The sequence below is a fragment of the Oryzias latipes genome, chromosome 1 (genome assembly GCF_053564925.1).
Source record: "Oryzias latipes strain Hd-rR chromosome 1, Olatipes_Hd-rR_3.1".
In the NCBI taxonomy this organism is placed as follows: domain Eukaryota; kingdom Metazoa; phylum Chordata; class Actinopteri; order Beloniformes; family Adrianichthyidae; genus Oryzias; species Oryzias latipes.
Genome location: NC_136237.1, coordinates 33,451,386 through 33,469,018, shown reverse-complemented (window position 1 = coordinate 33,469,018; position 17,633 = coordinate 33,451,386). Strand labels below are relative to the sequence as shown.

Genomic DNA, 17,633 nt, shown 5'->3' with positions numbered 1-17,633 from the left:
CAGTAAGTTAGTAAGGATTTTATTTTTAAGTGTTTTTTGTTCTGTTGTCTTTTTTTTAGTAATTGTTGTTAAAACAAATAGCTGGTCATGTAATATAAAGGTATATAAGTAAAAAAAAGGACTTACTTTAACTTTGCGTAACGTATTATTTTCCATTAAACAAAGTTATCTGGAGGAGGATGCGAGGAAAGGTGCGAGACTACTCCGGATGTATGGCCACACGAGAACCCTTCAAAGTAAAATCCATATACTTTTTTTCTAGTTAACAGCAAGAACAAATGTTAAAATGTTTGAAAAAAATGTTGTATAAAAATAGAACTTTCAATTAAATGCATCTTTGACCTAGATATAACCTTGACTTAAATGCTATTTAATAAAATCAAGATTAAGCAGGGTTGGGTGCTCACACACAAACAGGACTGAAACAGAAAAGTGAAATTTAGAATCTTCTAAAAATATTCAACGGTGGCCCAGAAATTCGATACAAGCACATTTTCATTTCTAAACAGAGAAGAACGATGTCAAGTCTTTTATTTTGAAAACGTCTACCGGAAACACAACTGTAACGTTACTTCTGGTTTAAGCACAGTCCTGTTGATGTCCCAGCAACAGGCACGTGCCCAGTTGTGGAGATCCGGGAAGGAGCACCTGAACCGGGGAGGCTGGCGGCAGCAGCAGACGGCCTTCGACTCTCAGGTGGATGTGGCAGGCTGAGGGAAGGACGGAGGACACAGACTCATAAGTGCATCTGAGGTAAAGGATTTGTATAAGTTAACCGAAGAAAAGTTAGTGCTACAGTACTAACGCGCCGTATGGCGGCTCATTCATTGGACCCAGGTGACGCCAACTATTACTTACTGCAATCCCACTTTAAATCAGTATTTTTGGTAAAAAAAAAAAAAAAATCCTGTTCTTCCGAGTCAGGATAAAAAACAAAAGTAAGACCCTGATTCTTTGCACAAGTTTATTTGCTACCTGAGTAAGTTTATGCGTTTTAGTTTTAAAAAGTAATTGTGTGAACCTCCACCCAAACAGTTGTAGGCAGTTTTTATTTGTGCATTGTCTGGCGCATGCGTGGATGTTAGTGTTTGCTGAGTGTACACAGCTGCTCCATTCCTCCTGGAAGGGGTATAATGCTGAGCTGGTCTCCAGAGACAGCTCATCAGCAGACGGGGCATGGGGGAGGATTGCTAGCCCATCTCTCAAGAAGGAAAATGGTGGTGGTGAGGGGGTCAGGGGGTGAAGGGATGTGTGGATGAATGGATGGTTAAGCCTCATCATGATGCAGGGTGAAGGTGGTGATATATTAGCTGGAGTATGACAGGGATGATGTATAGATGGATAAACGTGGGTGAGTTTAGGGAGATTGATGAGAGTGTGTGTGCGTATTTTTGTGTGGGTATAAGTGGGAGTTTCATTGAGGGGGGGGGGGGGGGTGTGTGGATGGTCAGACGGGTAAAAGATGAAATGCACAGGCGGGCTAAGACAATATATTTCTCCCGGTCCGTCTGCTGATGCGGTAAGGTTCTACAGAGACTTTTAATGACAGATGGATGCTGGCATAGATGACTGATAGTGGAAGATACAGCTGAAGGAGCACCACCCTCGCTGTCATTCACCGCTCTGTGATGAGCCCTACGAAGAGGGAAACACAGACAGTATGTCTTCTAATTAACCGTTAAGCGACCCTGCATTAGATCTGTGAGGTACTGCAGCTAAATTATAGTTATTTATCACTTCCAGAAGGACGTTGTCAAATATGTCAGTCCGGCTTTGCTGAATAGTTCATTTTAAATTGAAACAAGTTCATCAAGACTGGAGGAATGGTAGAACTATTAGGGACATATTGTAGCTTTATCTTCAGCTGCTGACACACCTCATTCAAGCTGAACACACTTGAACGCAAGTTTAGCCGATAGTACTGACACTGGAAAAGCAGGGATGGGCTTCCTCTTCTACTGTTTACTAGGACATGTCCTACAGTTGGAAGAGGCTTGGTGAGAAATATTGAAGCCGTGCAAATCTTGCACAAGGCTTTTTCTTTCCCTGCTCTATTCCCATGTAAGAATGTATTCATTTCTACCCCATGGCCACTTTACAAATGGTTTGCACTTTTGTGAATGAAAAGAGATGCTATCCATACGTCACTACCAACAGAATCTACCAGAAATTGAACACAGAATCCCTAAACATGTGTTTTTGCCCCTTGACATAGGCTATTCATTATTCGCTTGAACGTGCGTTGCTAAGGGCGATCACGGACATTATGTCCAATCAAAATAAAGATAGCAACTAAAATAAAAACTACATGTTCCTCTCCTTTCATCTTTTGATCTATTTTAAAAGGGGTCTTTTAATTATGCTGATTTTAGCTAAAAAACAATACTGTTTTCTCGGACAATGTTTCTGCAGAGCGGCAGGAATTAGAAATGCACTTTTGAATTGTGGACGGAGACTTTTCCGCTAAATAAGCTCCTCCCCTGGTTCCTGTCAACACTCCGTCCCGCTAGCTTACAGTTCCTCACAACCCCAGGCTAACATTAGCGGTGGAACAAAAATTGCGAGCAGTTCTGAAGCTATCTAGCCGTACAGTTCTGAGCCAGCTACCAGCTCAGGCAAGGAAAATGAAGGCGTACATGGATCTAATCGTTCATAAGTGGATGCATCAGAATGGAGCAGAACAGCATGTGGAATGCACGTTGTATTTTCCATTACATGACTTCAACCTTTTGCAAATATCTTTTTTGGTCTGCTCCTGATTCACAATGATTTAAACAAAATCAACCCTCAGAAATCCAATTTCAGTCTTACATTTTTCTAAAGGAAATGCCACAAAAACATGCTGGAAACACCAAAAACACAATTTTCATTGGAGTGGGTCTTTAAGGCAAGCAGTTCTCCTGTCTCCTTTTAAAACAAAACAAATGCTCTTCATTTGGTTCTTTATCATTATTAAAGCGAACCTCCTGGGTTTTGGATCTGACCCTGCACACATCAAACCGTGCAGTATTGAAATGAGGAAAACAGAAGCATTTTCGGGATGCACTCATTTGCATGTCTATTGCCTTGATGCTGCTTTCTGCTGAATTTATCCGTGGCTTTGCAGCTTCACCCACACAAGTTGGAGATTTTGTAAATGTAGCTTGACATCTGCAACTAACCTCAGCTTTTGTTGCATACGAATGGAAGAAAGTAAATATTTAAGTTTCTCACTGGAACGTCTGAGAAAAACGATGCAAATCAATTTGATCTATTTTTGATCCTTTTTTTTTTTACGCCTGGCTAAAATGTAAGAAAATACCGCATCCAATGCCAGTTTGAGATCTATCATTTCTGTTCTGTCCCCCTTTGTCCGGCAGATGGCTTTAGCCAAAGTTCCAGTGGCGGTCCAGGAGCAGAGAGATGCCGCCGATCAGAACTTTGACTACATGTTCAAGCTGCTGATCATTGGCAACAGCAGCGTAGGAAAGACGTCTTTCCTTTTCCGCTTTGCAGATGACTCCTTCACCTCGGCGTTTGTCAGCACAGTGGGAATTGATTTCAAAGTCAAAACGATCTACAGAAATAACAAGAGGGTCAAGCTGCAGATCTGGGTGAGATGATGAAATGCATAAAAAGTATGTTTGCTTTACCTCTCAGGCAGTCTGGGATCAGTGATAATTAGAATTTAGATGAGTCCTTTTTTGGTGCCACATACACTTTTGCCTGCAAACAGTCAAAAAGGTCTGTGAGGAGGATTATGATGAACAACTCATATCTATCTATGTTTTAAATGTATTCTAATGTATTCCCCTGTCTTGTTTTTTTTTAACTTGCATGAACACAACAAGATCACCGGTTGATTATTTCGAAGAACAAAGGTGACTTGTATACTTCTCCACCTCAACCTGCAGTTTTCTGCATGCATACCAAGCAGTCTCCAGGTTTTTTCTCTACTCAGATCCTGAGTGTTTGAAAAAGTTCAGGAGTTTACTGCAGGAAAAACCTGTCTTCTCATGTTGGTGAAGGTTCTCATTTATCCGTGACGTTGTCTTGAAGATGACTCAAGGCGTCTTCTCATGTTTTCACTCCAAAGGTTCACTTCTTCTTCCTAAAACTCTTTTCCTGAAGCAAAAAGCAAAAGTTACCGGATCCAGATCAGTTCATCAAGTAACCGTTAGATGGTTTATTACATTAGCTCGCCAGTCCCCATGCACTTGTATGTAAAACAAGAAATAAACATACTTAAAGTCTTCTGGACGTAAAATCTAATTTCATCAAAGGTTTGATGAAAATGTTTTAAGAAAACAGATTTTAGGACTCAACTTTTAAGATATCTCTTGGATGAATGAAAACCTTCACAGACAGATACTTAAAGTCATTTCTCGTCTCTGAGATTAGATTTGAAATACAAATTTAACTGTACTGGGAGAGATTTTTTTTATGAACTTCATTGTTTTACCCAAAATTTCACTTAAATGATGTTTTTACTGACAGGTGGTCAGCGCTATATCGAGAGTTTGTGTATCTTTTCTTCTGACATGATTCGATACACATCTCAATGTGTTCCATGAATCAATGCATACAAGATTTGACAACTTTGTGGTGATACAATACAGTTCATTTCTTTTACCTTCCTGGATAAAATCTTCCTTTAGCATTTAAAACTATAAATGGAAATGCCTTTTAACAGAGAAACAATTTTTTCTTCTTTAAACAACAAAAAGTCGTTGACATAACAGCTTTTAACATTCAAACCTGGGATTTTGAGTCTTTTAGACTGTTTACTTCTTAAAAAAAAGTGTCATCATATTTCTTTAGTTTGCAGTACAGTGATCCCTCGCTATAACACGGTTTACTTTTCACGGTTTCGCTACGTCACGGATTTGCATCGTGCATTGTGTTCTGCATTCTGATTGGCTAAAAAGTCACTCCGCTTCTTCTCTACCTGTGCGTCAATAATGTTGCAGTTTAATATGTACACGTTTGTAAATCAGGGCGCCAAATTAACAACACGTATGTGCAAATCATCTTGCAATTTCGAGTTTCTCTAAAACCCATAGAAAAAAGAGCGACAACAACTGCCAATCACCATGTTCTTCTCCCGAACAAACACAGCTGCACCGCGGGCTTCAAAAGGAGAAAACACTGCAGAGCAGAGTCAGGATGCAGCAGCTCAGTCTGAAGAGCAGTGAAATAAACCTGAGTCACTATTTGTCTGACTGTACTTTGTATTTTTTTCATAATCATTTTAAATTTTCTCCCGTTTAATCCAATACTCGGGTCGCGGTGGGCGGGGCTAATCTCTGCGATTTGAAGCCTTCTGTTCACATCTATGATTAAAATTATTATTTGACAGTACAGTACAGAAGTTATTTGTTGAAAAAAACATTTCTAAAGTACTTTTTTTTTAAACAAATGCTTGAGCCCGTAAAATGGTTTGTTCTTTCTTTTCAATGTATAATAGAGTATTTAATTGTAAAAAAAAATGATTGAGGTTTCTACTTCACGGATTTTGCCGATCACGGGTTCTCTTTGGAACCCCCGCGAAAAACCAGGGTTTACTGTATATAAAAAAAATAAATTAAAAAAAATCAAGATTAAAATTGTATTTGAGTATTTCTTTATTCAGAAAGCTCAAAGTTGTGATGCACATCTTAGTTTTTCTCGTTGAAGCTGGAATCTGCCTCAAAACTTGACGGCTGGATAGCTCCAATATGCTCACTATTTTTGTTGCACCTCTAATGTTAAGTTGGGGTGTGAGGGGCTGTAAGCTATGGGTGTCGGGAAGTGGGGGCGGCACTGCTCCGTGTCAACAGTCCGCCCAAAGCTCAGAGGTGAATTTCTAATGAACTACTGCTGCTCTGCAGAAACTATATCCTAGAAGAAAACAGTTTTTTGTTTCGTCTTAAAAATGGCATCATCCTAATAATAAAAGACCACTGGGAACGCTTTTAAAATAAATCAAAAGATTATCCAAGGGGGTCATTAAAATTCGCAGACATGAACATTTTAAAGTTAAACACCGTAAATAAAAACAACAAGGAAAAAAAACAGGTTTAGCTTGTTTGGAATTGTTAAAAGAACCACGAACCACCAGTGGAGATGTTTGGTCTCAATACACAGAGGCATGTTTGGTGAAAACAACGTTTTAGCAGGAAAGGACTGAGGAGTGACGATGTGAGCTTTTCTTATGGCCAAAAAATGGAACCCTCCAACACCCAGGAAGCTGCACACGGCACCCTTCATTTCAGGGTTTTGTCAGCTCGAATACAAGACGGATGCTAAGGTTAGAGCTACATGTTATGAGAAAAACTTGTTTATGATTAATATTGCGATGACGGTATAACCTGCGATACACGAGCAAATAGCAAAACAACCAAAAAAGTCATTTCCATTTCACTGCAACAGTTTAATTTAAACAAGTGTCAACATGCCTTAAATTATACTCCAAATGACGTTTGTCTACATCTAACATAAAAGGGCTCCATCCGATTTGTCTGATGCATATTGCACAGCTTGATATCGCAATAACAATAAATTTTTGATTTATTATGCAGGCATAGCTAAGGTTATAAACCTGAACATTATTAGTGAGAACAACAAATTCATGATAAAATCTCAACCACTTTGAAACCTCTAAAAGGAGCTGAAAAACTGTAATGAGCAGGTGCATTACATGGAGGAGGTCTAAACTGCTTAGCAACAAGGTTAAGACATAAAAATAGAAATAAATATAGATTTTTTTTCCAAATGTGCTTCAGAGTCTGAAGTTGTTTTCTTTTTGTAGTTTTTGTTCATTACAGGATATTTCAATCTATTTACCCTAATTTTAAGACCTAATCTTTATTTTTTTCTCATCACTGCAGTTAGATGCGTTTGTAAGAAAACATATAGATGCTGAAATGAAAAACTAAAATTAATCTAAAGAAGAAATCAAATGGTTAACAGGACAGGAAAGGAAATGTTAATCATCGCTGCACCTCAAGTGACCCCTCCCATCAGCCGCCTACATCGCCACTCCCAGAAGACACACAAAGATGCAATGTTTGTTCTTGGTCACACCATTGGATACTTTTTCTTTTCTTTCCTTAAAAAGAAGAAAAAAGAACACTCTGATCTCCGTGTGCTCTAAAAATGGAAGCTCCTTCCACCAACATTCAGAAACAGATCCGTCTCCGTGTCATTCCGCTGCACAGAAAGCACATTCATGCATCTTTCATGAAGCCCGCCGTCTGGGGACAATGTTAAACATCAACTGTCATAAACTTCAGAGCGTGAAAAATGAGTTTACATTCATGACGGGCAGCTGCTTGGAAGAGGACAAACTTGGGAATGAGGACCAGGATAAAGAGCTGTTTGTGTAAGGTGACAACCCAGCGCTGTAGGCCACTGCAACTTTTGTTCAAGATTGATGTCAAATCATCTACAAGTCAACCCCATCAATTATCCAAAATAAATTACAGCTCAGACTCTGATTAAATGGAAGCATTACTTTCTAACAGCTTTGATCACTAACAAAACAATATTGTATGTTAGAATGTGGAAAAAAAGAACTATAAGTGTGTTGCTTTATAGAAAACAGTGTTGTAATTCTAACAGCCTCATCTGCAAGTTAGTCTCTAACATGCTTTAAACTTTTCTTTTCCCCTTAAAAATGCTCACACAAATGTCAACAAACTATAGAAACACGTATACAGTATATGTTTTGGAACATGAGAAAAATGCCACAAGAACATGTTAAAAACACCAAAAACATGACTGTCGTTGGACTGGGTCTTTAAAGAAGGGACGGAGATTCATTTCTTGTTTGCGTGTTTCTCCACGCATCGTAGGCTCAAACCATCGGCTAGAGCTTCACTGTTCAGAAGAGCAGCAGGTGTCTTTTACTGATTTTCATCTGTGTTTTATTTTTTTATTTTAACAGTAGAGCGATATCGCTTCCTACATTGATACTTCAGATCAGCCAAAGGTTTGCACATCTGAAGATGATCAGCTCATCAAATGCATTTGATTAGCTGCACCTGGCTGCCACTGCTTCTTCCCTTGATTCACATGTAAACATGTGGACCAAAAACACAATCACGGCATTGCTTTGGATAGTGGCGCATATTGGAATCAAAAGGACATGCAAGGTTGCCATGGAAGCTACCGAAAAGGGTGGCTTATTGATTAATCAGAGGGAATAAAAAAACAGGGAAAGATGGCAGACGAAATGTGTTTAAAAAAATATTTTATTTCTTTTTTTAAGCCAAAAGACTGAAGAAATGGTCAAGAACGGACAATAGTCTGTTTTAGATTTGTCCACCATGCAGTAATATAGTTGCATGAGATCACATCATGTTTAGTTGCAAAGGAGACGAACTAGAATTAACGCTCTTAGAACCAAAGCTAAAATAAGACATTGAGATCCTTCCCCTTTATTGGATAAAAGCTCACATAGAAACGCTGTGTTTGCAGGACACGGCAGGGCAGGAGCGCTACAGGACCATCACCACAGCTTACTACAGAGGAGCCATGGGATTCCTGCTCATGTATGACATCACAAGCCAGGAGTCGTTCTGTGCCGTCCAGGACTGGTATGTACCTCTGATGGTAGAAATGGTAGATATATAAAGTTAAACATCATACTGAACAAAAAGTACAAAACCTACAGGAAGAAAAGTCTTGTTTGGGTCATTATGACTAAATACATACACCATGTTTACTACAACTACACTTTCTGCCAGCCCCCCATCTCAGAATTGAGTTTAAAATCCTTCTCCTCACTTTTAAATTCTTCACCTATCTTTTTGATCTCTTCCAGTTTCATCTTCCCTCCAACACCCTTATGCTCCGCACACACCAGGCATGTGACGCGCATTCAAAAAAGCTCTATACGGCATTCGTGAACACGCTGTCAGCATAATGGCCTTCACACTGGATGAGCTGGGAGGGGCTTCTTCTTCCTTTCTTTTTCTCACTGTTTACCTGTACATGCACAGTGCACCTACAGTTGGAAGAGGCTTGTTGTAAAATACCAAAGCGGTGTGAAACTCGCTCCAGGTTTTTTCTTTCACAGCTCTATTCTGATATATCATAAAATTGGTGTCTCATAACTCTGGCTGGGCACAAACAGCAATTATTAAATTCGTCCCCCCCCCATGATCAATTTTGAAACGGTTGGCAGTTCTGTGAACTAAAAGGGTCGCCATCCATACATCACTAACAAATCCGAGTCCCTGATTGGGACTGCTTCAACTTTCAATGTGCAGTTGCATACACTTTTCATTGGAAGTGGTCGCTCAGACGCATGTTTGAACGTAGCTTCACCTCTTCCTTAAGTTCTCTCCTTTCCAGCCCATCAGCTCATCTTTCCACCAGCAGAGCTGCTCCTCAGCCTGGAACTGTCTACCACATGACATCTGCACCATTCACCCCAACTTAGTGTTTAAATAAAGGTTCCCCTTTTTAGGCTGGCTTTCAACACTGAACGGAAAAAACAAACCTTATTTACTTTTTTTCACATTATGTATTTATTTTCAACATAATTGTATGCTGTAGTCAACCTTTAGGGCAACAATTTCATAAAAGGCTATAAATAAAATGCATTATTCTTATTATTCATTGTTGTTTTAGAAGATTTGTTTGGCGTCATTACCTCTGGGTTGCATCACCCCCTTTAACAATCTCCTGCTTTTTATTCATGCTGAACTCAACATTTACAGTGATGAGCATTTGAAGGTTTTGATACTGTTTCTGTCATTTTGTACGTGAAACCAGTTAGCCCCAGTTAACTCCTGTAACCGAGCAGTACAATGCATCCATTATGTGGTTTAGCATTGGCTATTGAAATAATCAAGGCTTTCCGTTAATGGTCCAGTTCTAGGTTTATCCTAGACTGACTGAGTTTAGAGTTTAAGTCCTCAGGTTTATGACCTTACCTTATGAACTTAACTGCCCCCTAAAATGTGTAAAAACATGACAGAAATAAAGACGAGGAATACAGAGGTTTTATCAAACTTTCATCAGCTGATGCTGCACGCCACGTCACAGCAGCAGCTGAAAGCTGCCATTTAGCAGGCTGAAGAATAAAATCTGCAATTTGTAAGTCTTTTAAGGTCTTTAAGGCATTAATCAAAGTTATTTGATGCAAAACCTCTCTTTTCAACTTGAGTCACCTAGACTTTATTTTATTAAAATATGAAATATGATTTTCTTTCTAAGAATGCATATTAAAATGGGGAAAAATGCCTAAAAATGCTCAAAAATCTGTCTTGCCACATTTTTGATTCTGTATAAATCTTTACAAGTAAATTCAAAAGTTATTCACCATAATTGTTTCTCTTCCTCGATGAATCGTAATTATTAATCATTGTGTATAGAGATAAATCTTTTTCCTTTATACCTCAACAAACTCATTTCTTCTTTAATATCCTCCCACGGCTCTCAAACATGGCTGTTTATTGAACATAAACTGCATGTGAGAGCAAGTGTGTGAGGCTTCAGAGCCATCTCAGACGTTGCTGTGTTTCCAGGGCAACTCAAATCAAGACGTACTCATGGGACAGCGCTCAGGTGGTCTTGGTGGGGAACAAGTTGGACTTGGAAGAGGACAGACAAGTCCCGAGACAGGATGGTCAAAGAGTGGCCACAGAACTGGGTGAGCACTCGAAACTCGTTTGTCTGCAAGAACATTCAAAATTGTTGCATCAGTTGGTCCATTTTAAAAAGTCTCTCTTCTTCTCTTGCTCCACAGGCTTTCAGTTCTTTGAGGCCAGCGCTAAAGACAACATCAATGTGAAGCAGGTCTTTGACAGGCTAGTGGACGTAATCTGCGAGAAGATGAACCAGAGCTTCAACGGCGATGCCAGTCCATCAGTGAGCCAAAAGGGGGACGGGCTGCAGGAGCAACCCCCTCCGAGTCAGGGTGGATGTGCATGCTGATTTTTGGAAAAAAGGTTTCTTGTCCCATGCCAAACAAAGATATCCCCAATCTGTAGAAATATGTCAAAGTAGTTCTGTTCAAAAGCTAATTTATTCTTTTTTTTTTTTTTTGCTGGTATACCAAAAAGCTGCAACTGTGCAGTCTCCATAGCATTCAACATTAGCAGATTTAACTGCAGTTGCAGTGGGAGCACTTGTTGCAAGTCATGAAACGGCACTGGGATTCACTGCATCTGTGTCATGCTGCCCTCTTGTGGACTGTATAGGAAACGCTCCAGTATGACATCATTTCTTATCTTTTTTTCCCCCAAAAAGTCAAACATACTTCAACACTGAGGTCATTCACATCCCTGGTTGACCGATATCAGCAGCCATAAACCACCTTTTTGTCTGTTTCCACATGATCTCTTCATTCACACGTCTTGTTTTTTCATTTGTATGGTTGTTATTTCTTGGTGGTTCAGTGATTCCTCTGTTGGGTTCCTTCAGGGCTTCTCAGAATCAAGATTAAAAGACATAAATCTAAACACCATGTGTCTTTATCTGCTTTTATAAAAATCTTGTTTTGGGTATGTCAGTTTTTTCTAAAAAAAAAAAAAAAAAAAAAGTACGTAAATCAAACTGATTAATTATTTTTTTTTCTTCTTTTTATGGGGAAAATATGTTAATTCTGTTGTTGACCAACTTAAAAAAAAATACTCATCACTTTCTGTTGTTTTCCACAGTTTATAAATGTGTTTGAAGCTCAATGTGAGAATATATGTTGGTCATAAAAAGCTTAGATGGTAAATGGACTTGGGTCACCAGGAAACATTTCTTTTCCTGCTATCAGTAATAGGAGTCTTTATGGTCAAGCTTTGTGACGTGTGGAGGTAAACTCCTGGATGATTGTGAAACCCATGGGGAAGATAAAAGGGGCAATCATCAAGCTGTTGAGCAAACACTCCTCTGAAATAGCAGACATCAGTGGACAGTACTGCAGTAACAGGTATGTATGTCATCCTCTTTCAATCTTTATCTTAAATGTCCAACAAAATGTCATCTGAACATAGTTTTCTTTACACTTAACAATGTAAACTGGTAGAGTTTCACCATCTTTAAGTACAGTCGGGTATATTTGAGTCCCTTCCTGTCATTTTTGCGTCTTACACTCACATTCTATTGGTTTTGGTTGGAAAATTATCTGACATTTAAGTAAACGTGATCATTTTTACCAATTGAGTTTTTAGTGAAATTTTCGTTAAATTATGCTGAGGTGTTTTAACAAATTAGGCTGATTTAAGGAAAATTTTAGCCTAATTTATTTGAGTCCTCATCCAAAATCATCTAACATCACATTGAAGAACACGTTTTATTGTCTTTTGGAAACAAGTTGACACAGATGAGCAAGAGCAGGTTTGATAAGGGAGGTAAAAACATGCCAATAAATGTATAACGTGTTCCGGGAACAAGCAGAAACTGTGTTGTGCAAGGCTGGGGTCAAAGGTTTGTGTGATGGGGTTTTCCTGTACACCGAGGAAGCTTCAGAGGGTCATATGATTTACCAGAATCAAATTATACACGCCTCGCTTTTGAAAGATGCTTTAATCCTTAGACAAAGAAAGCCACACCTCTTCATAAAACTGTGTGTTTACAGGGGAATACTTTATTCAGAGATAACCAAATAGATTTATTTCCTATTGCAAACCCCTATATAAACGGAGAGATCTAGCATCCAGGAAAAGCTATTTTAGATATCAATATTTTGAGTTATTTTAGAGTTTCAGCAGAAACTCTAGTTTCATTTTTGAATATGAGTTTTGGTATTTATCTAAGATTCTATTCCTGTCTGCCTTCTTGTTGGTCAGTTTGGTTAATGAATAACCAAAACAAATGCAGTTTGAACCACACTGGTGCTTGCTTGCACTTTCAGTCAATTTCTGTCTGACTGGTTAAAAAGATCACCAAATACCAGGAAGAATCAGTCCCTTTTTAGTGTCTTGTCTACATTAAAAACCTTTTTTTCCTGCTTTTACAGTGTAGTGAAGAACAGAAATCAGCCAAGATGTGTTGCTCCGGCTTTCTCAAAGTTATGATGTTCATCTTCAACGGCGGCATCTTTGTAAGTTTGGAAAAAAAACAAAAACTCCACTGTTTTTTCTTTGCCCTCCTGTATTTCCTCACCTCAGATGAGATGCACTCGGAGGCTAAGCAGCATTCATGTCCTTCTAAATGAAACATTTATTTTATGCAAAAATTCAGCTGTGATGTTTTCTGGAGCACCGAAAGTCTGAAATGAGGAAATCAGCAGTTTGTTACAGGAACCATTGTTGATTGTGGATCATTACCTACATTTAAATAAATCTATAAAGTCATTTTCTGCTTTAATAGAGTAGAAATATTTTCAAAGTAAAAGAATAGATAAGAAGAAATGGTTCTATTTATTCAATTTTTATTCATAAATTATGAATCTAAACTTTATAAAAGTACTCTGAATACTATTAATCATTACAGATATCATGAAACGTTTCTGGATTTTACCATAGTAGTCCCTGAATCTCTTGTGGCAGATCTCTTCATTGTTATTTTAACAGTCTTTTACTAGCTGATAACTTCAGCACAGACTGTGGATCTATAATATAGAGGATTTTAGTTTGTAGTGGTTTTAAATGCTTGCTCTTCTTCTGGTTCTCTGCAGCTAGCAGGTGCTGGCTGTCTGGGTATGGGGATTTGGTTGAAGGTGGACAGCGGTTCTCTCCTAGGATTACTGGAAGGCATTGAAAATGGGGACGGGCTGGACCAACTGGTCCATGTCGCCTATGTGCTCATCGGGGTGGGAGCTGCTCTCGTGATCATCGGCTTCCTGGGCTGCTGTGGAGCCGTAAAGGAAAGCAGATGCATGCTGCTGACGGTGAGTTTTCTGGGTTTGGATCAGAGGACGGACTCAGGTTCTGTCGTGATTCAGTCCCTGTTATGTCAGGAACTTCTATGAAGTGGTAATGCTGCAGCCATTCTCTAATGAGGGATCTTCTCCTCCTTCAGTTCTTCTGTATTGTGCTGGTCATCTTCATTGTGGAGGTTGCAGGTGCCATTGTGCTGTTTGCTTTTGACGGATTGGTAAGTTTTCCAGAAAAGTCTTTTTCAGTGACTTTGATTAAGATCAAGTTTAGGATTTGGAAAAACTACAAGCTTCAAAGACTTTGAAAGTCTGAATAATAATTGCGTTACCTCCATGCTAGGCTGATAAAATCCTGGATAATGTGGAGAATGAGGTGCGCTCAAAACTTCAGACAGAATTTGGGAGAGATGAAAGTCTGACTTCAGTCTGGGGCTCCACCATGGAACAGGTATAGTAGTTTTTACACTTAAAATAAACCTATTTGTTTAAAAAAAACTATGGATTCCTTGCAGTTGTAGCCTTAAGGTCAACAGGTCCTTTATTTTTGTAGCGCAGGATAAAAAGAAGGGTCAGGAATGAACATGTTACCGTTTTCTTTTCAGTTCAAGTGCTGCGGCTACAGGAACTACACGGATTTTACTGGCTCCCCTTTTAATGTTGTCAGCGGAGAGTATCCGTCTCCATGCTGTGGCAGGTCCTCTGATAGCTTCTGTAGTTTAAACGAAGTGGAGACGTCGGTGAGGAACTAACTTTTTCGTTTAGAGATCATTTTTCTGTCCTGTAGTCTTCTGGTCATCACGAACAACGATTTTGCTGCTGCAGGACATTCCTGGCTGCTTTGAGAAGCTGAAAGAGTTCCTGGAGGAGAACGCTCTGATTGTTGCAGGAGTGGCTCTGGGAATCGCTGCACTTGAGGTAAAAAGCAGTATATTTGCAATATAATGCTATTTTTCAAAGTATTCTCTATTTTTAAACACGCTTAGCTCACGTTCTTGTTTTTCATACTCATTTGTTTAAAGAAAATATTAAATCTCTTGACCTGTTTGACCTATCTGTCAAACTTTGGTTAAATATGAAGGTCATTTTTTAGAAAAGTTCAGCTTCTAAAAGAGATTGAGACGATTTATGGATCTACAAATAAAGGCTGTGTCGTACATTTTTTACATTTTTCCACGCATGAAATTCGGTGTTCCGTGATACATGCGTGATGCACGTCATTCACAAGTATTTCTTGCGTTCGTCATTCGCTGATGAGGGCAGATGTCCGTCGAGGGTTTCAGCCGACAAGTCTTTGCATGAAGCAGTTTTTCAGCTGCTCTAATTTTTTGATCGGTTGAAAATTACGCAGTTCATGCACATTTTACGTAGTTTATATGCAATTATCATGTAAATCTTATGCAATTGTGCAGGATTTTTCCAAGATGCAGATGCAAATTTTTGGCTTTCCACTTATGTCCAATGGACTTTTCACGCATGTACTATAGATGTATAACTTTTATATCACGTATACGGCGCACATATCACATTCAATTTACCGTAATTGACGCACGAATTATGGACCAGATTTGGCTTTTGTGTAGATTTGCACGGTTTATTCGTACTTCTTCCGTGGTTTTAACGTGGTTCATTCGTGATACATCTGTAAAAAGTTCATGTAAAGCGTTCAACCTGTCTCACTTTTTGCACTTATATTCACGTATGACCAATTTTCATACATGCAAAATGTACATAGCTGTTTGACACGGCCTTAAGAGTTTGTTTCACAGATAACATTAACAAAAAGTTTTGGTTTGACACTTATAACTGGGATTAGACTGAGAGACAAGCATAAAATAACACAATTTTTGAAGTCCCTTGTCCTTTTATAAGAAGAACTTTTGCCATAGTTTGTTTTCCATTTACTTCTTCCTGCATAGATGTGCAGATTATTCCACTATGCTAACTTGGTACCCAAATAAAAAAATAACTTTCATAACAAAGCTGTTTTATTCCCTGTAATAAATTAAATCTGATGGATTTTAAAACAGTTTGTTTCGTTTGTTTAGTCCTAAAATAAATTTATTTTCTAATATTCACAATTTGTGTAATTTTGCAGATTATTTTCTTTCTTTTTTTTAACATGTCCTTTCCAAATACAGATTATATTCAACATTTTTTTTTTTTTTTTTTATAATTTGTTAATTTTTTCTTTTTTCAGATTGCTGCCATGGTGGTCTCTATGATTCTGTACAAGAAAGCCGGAAAGAGGGATTAAATCCATTATGTGGAAAAACGTCAAAGCACTTAATTGCTGTAATAAAAAAGGAAAACCTTTATGCACATTTGCAATTTGTAAAACTTCCACAGAAAGATAAACATTTGCTCATTTGATGCTCCATATGCATTCAGACCTAAACTGTGAGAGATGATTTTGTTCACCATTCAACTAAAAATGTTTGTTTGTTCACATTTATTTAGGGGTTTATTTATACTTGTCAAAGGATTTTGGTCACCTGATGTCATGTGTGCTGATGCATTTGATAGAAATATGTCATGACGCACAGTGTGATGCACAATAGTGACTTTGTGTCAGTTGTTTAGCATAAATCTTATTATTATTGTAAATTTATTTTTGTATTTGTTGATTATGTTGGGGCAAAGAATAACAGAATCTGGGGTTATTCTGTCAAATCTGCCATGCTTGTGTCTTTTATGCACATTGTTTATAAAAATGCTCTTACAAAAGTTAAGATTAAAAACCTGAAAAACAAAGTTCCACTCATTTATAAAAGGATTAAGAAGAAAAAGAACTGTTTGCTTTTATTTTAAATTAGAATCTTTTGAGATACCAGTATAACTCACATATCAATGAGTTTACTCCAAATTGTATCATTTTCTTCCAGAAATGTCACTAAGTGTTTATCATATTTCTCCAGAATTGCATTAACTTGTTGACATTGTGGCTCATAAAAACTAAAAGTTCATTAGTTATTTCCTCAATCGGCGTTCTCCAAGAGTCAGCATGCTTCTGAAAAACTGCTTCAGGAAGAAAAAGTATTACAGACTGTGAATGATTTCTTTTGGCAAACAAATCCCACGCATGTGAAAACGACTCTTATTGCAATAACTTTTACAGGGTTTCCATCAAAAGTTGCGGCTGCCGCTTTTGAGGATTAGTTTCTTCTGATGTCAGACTAAAGATGTGTTAGTCTGATTTATGGTTTAAAGCAGGAAGTTGTAAACATGGATTAGCCTTTCTTGGAACGATCTTCTGTTTGACTCTATCGTCTAACTGTACAAGAAAACATTTGTCTACACAAACTTGGAGTCGTTTGGTATGTAGGCTAGTTTTATCATCATGTTAGGGCTCATTCATTTGACACACAAAAGAGAATCATTCACAAAAAAGCCTTAAATATGCTACTAAGTCGCAGAAGTCTTATTAGGCTGGAATGTCATGTACCCACTCATCTACAGTAACTCGAATAACTCAGCAAAAATTGTGAGGATGTGACCCAGCATCTGAACTTAGTTTCTGATGGTGTTGATTCAGAAAAATGTAGTGCAGCAGGACATTTTCTTGAGTGGTTTTGTCCATCATTCAACTACTCGGAGCAATTTTTATTGCTCAATTTAAGTTGTCATGATGGGTGGGTCTGTATGCCTTCCTGTCAAAGTAAACAGCGGGTTATTTGTTCATCAGAAAGCTAAGAGGTTATAGTGTATTTAAAAGAGAAGGACATCACAAAAGACTTTAAAGACCCAATCCAACAAAAATGGTGTCTTTGCTGTTTTTAACACGTTCTTGTTGCATTTTTCTTGTGATGGAGGACATATTTAACCCTTGTGCTATCCTAGGCACTTTAACATT

At 38.2% G+C, this 17,633-nt stretch overlaps 3 protein-coding genes across 4 annotated transcripts in view; 2 read left to right on the top strand and 1 right to left on the bottom strand.

Annotated features, from left to right (window-relative positions):
• Positions 1 to 17,633, bottom strand: part of LOC101173766 (transcription elongation factor 1 homolog) — a 62,301-nt gene that overhangs the window by 7,825 nt on the left and 36,843 nt on the right. For both annotated transcript variants that reach the window (XM_078946113.1, XM_078946120.1), the window contains exon 2: positions 573 to 710. In XM_078946113.1, the coding sequence (XP_078802239.1) occupies positions 573 to 710 (138 nt within the window). The remainder of the gene's footprint in view (positions 1 to 572; positions 711 to 17,633) is intronic.
• Positions 612 to 11,432, top strand: rab3da (RAB3D, member RAS oncogene family, a). The gene is made up of 5 exons (XM_004065689.5): positions 612 to 753; positions 3,360 to 3,593; positions 8,440 to 8,558; positions 10,497 to 10,621; positions 10,718 to 11,432. Exons 2-5 carry the CDS (start codon positions 3,360 to 3,362, stop codon positions 10,903 to 10,905), a joined length of 666 nt encoding a protein of 221 aa, XP_004065737.1. The 5' UTR covers positions 612 to 753; the 3' UTR covers positions 10,906 to 11,432.
• Positions 11,767 to 16,534, top strand: LOC101174246 (tetraspanin-1). Its single transcript, XM_004065690.5, has 8 exons — positions 11,767 to 11,893; positions 12,923 to 13,006; positions 13,583 to 13,795; positions 13,927 to 14,001; positions 14,124 to 14,231; positions 14,386 to 14,520; positions 14,606 to 14,698; positions 15,981 to 16,534. Exons 2-8 carry the CDS (start codon positions 12,950 to 12,952, stop codon positions 16,035 to 16,037), a joined length of 738 nt encoding a protein of 245 aa, XP_004065738.1. The 5' UTR covers positions 11,767 to 11,893; positions 12,923 to 12,949; the 3' UTR covers positions 16,038 to 16,534.

Bases quoted from the DNA above. Each gene is read 5' to 3' on its own strand.
- rab3da (XM_004065689.5), top strand. From the start codon at position 3,360: ATGGCTTTAGCCAAAGTTCCAGTGGCGGTCCAGGAGCAGAGAGATGCC. The intron at 3,594-8,439 runs GTGAGATGATGA...CTGTGTTTGCAG, and splicing joins GGGTCAAGCTGCAGATCTGG to GACACGGCAGGGCAGGAGCG. The intron at 8,559-10,496 runs GTATGTACCTCT...CTGTGTTTCCAG, and splicing joins TTCTGTGCCGTCCAGGACTG to GGCAACTCAAATCAAGACGT.
- LOC101174246 (XM_004065690.5), top strand. From the start codon at position 12,950: ATGTGTTGCTCCGGCTTTCTCAAAGTTATGATGTTCATCTTCAACGGC. The intron at 13,796-13,926 runs GTGAGTTTTCTG...CTCCTCCTTCAG, and splicing joins GCAGATGCATGCTGCTGACG to TTCTTCTGTATTGTGCTGGT. The intron at 14,002-14,123 runs GTAAGTTTTCCA...CCTCCATGCTAG, and splicing joins TGTTTGCTTTTGACGGATTG to GCTGATAAAATCCTGGATAA.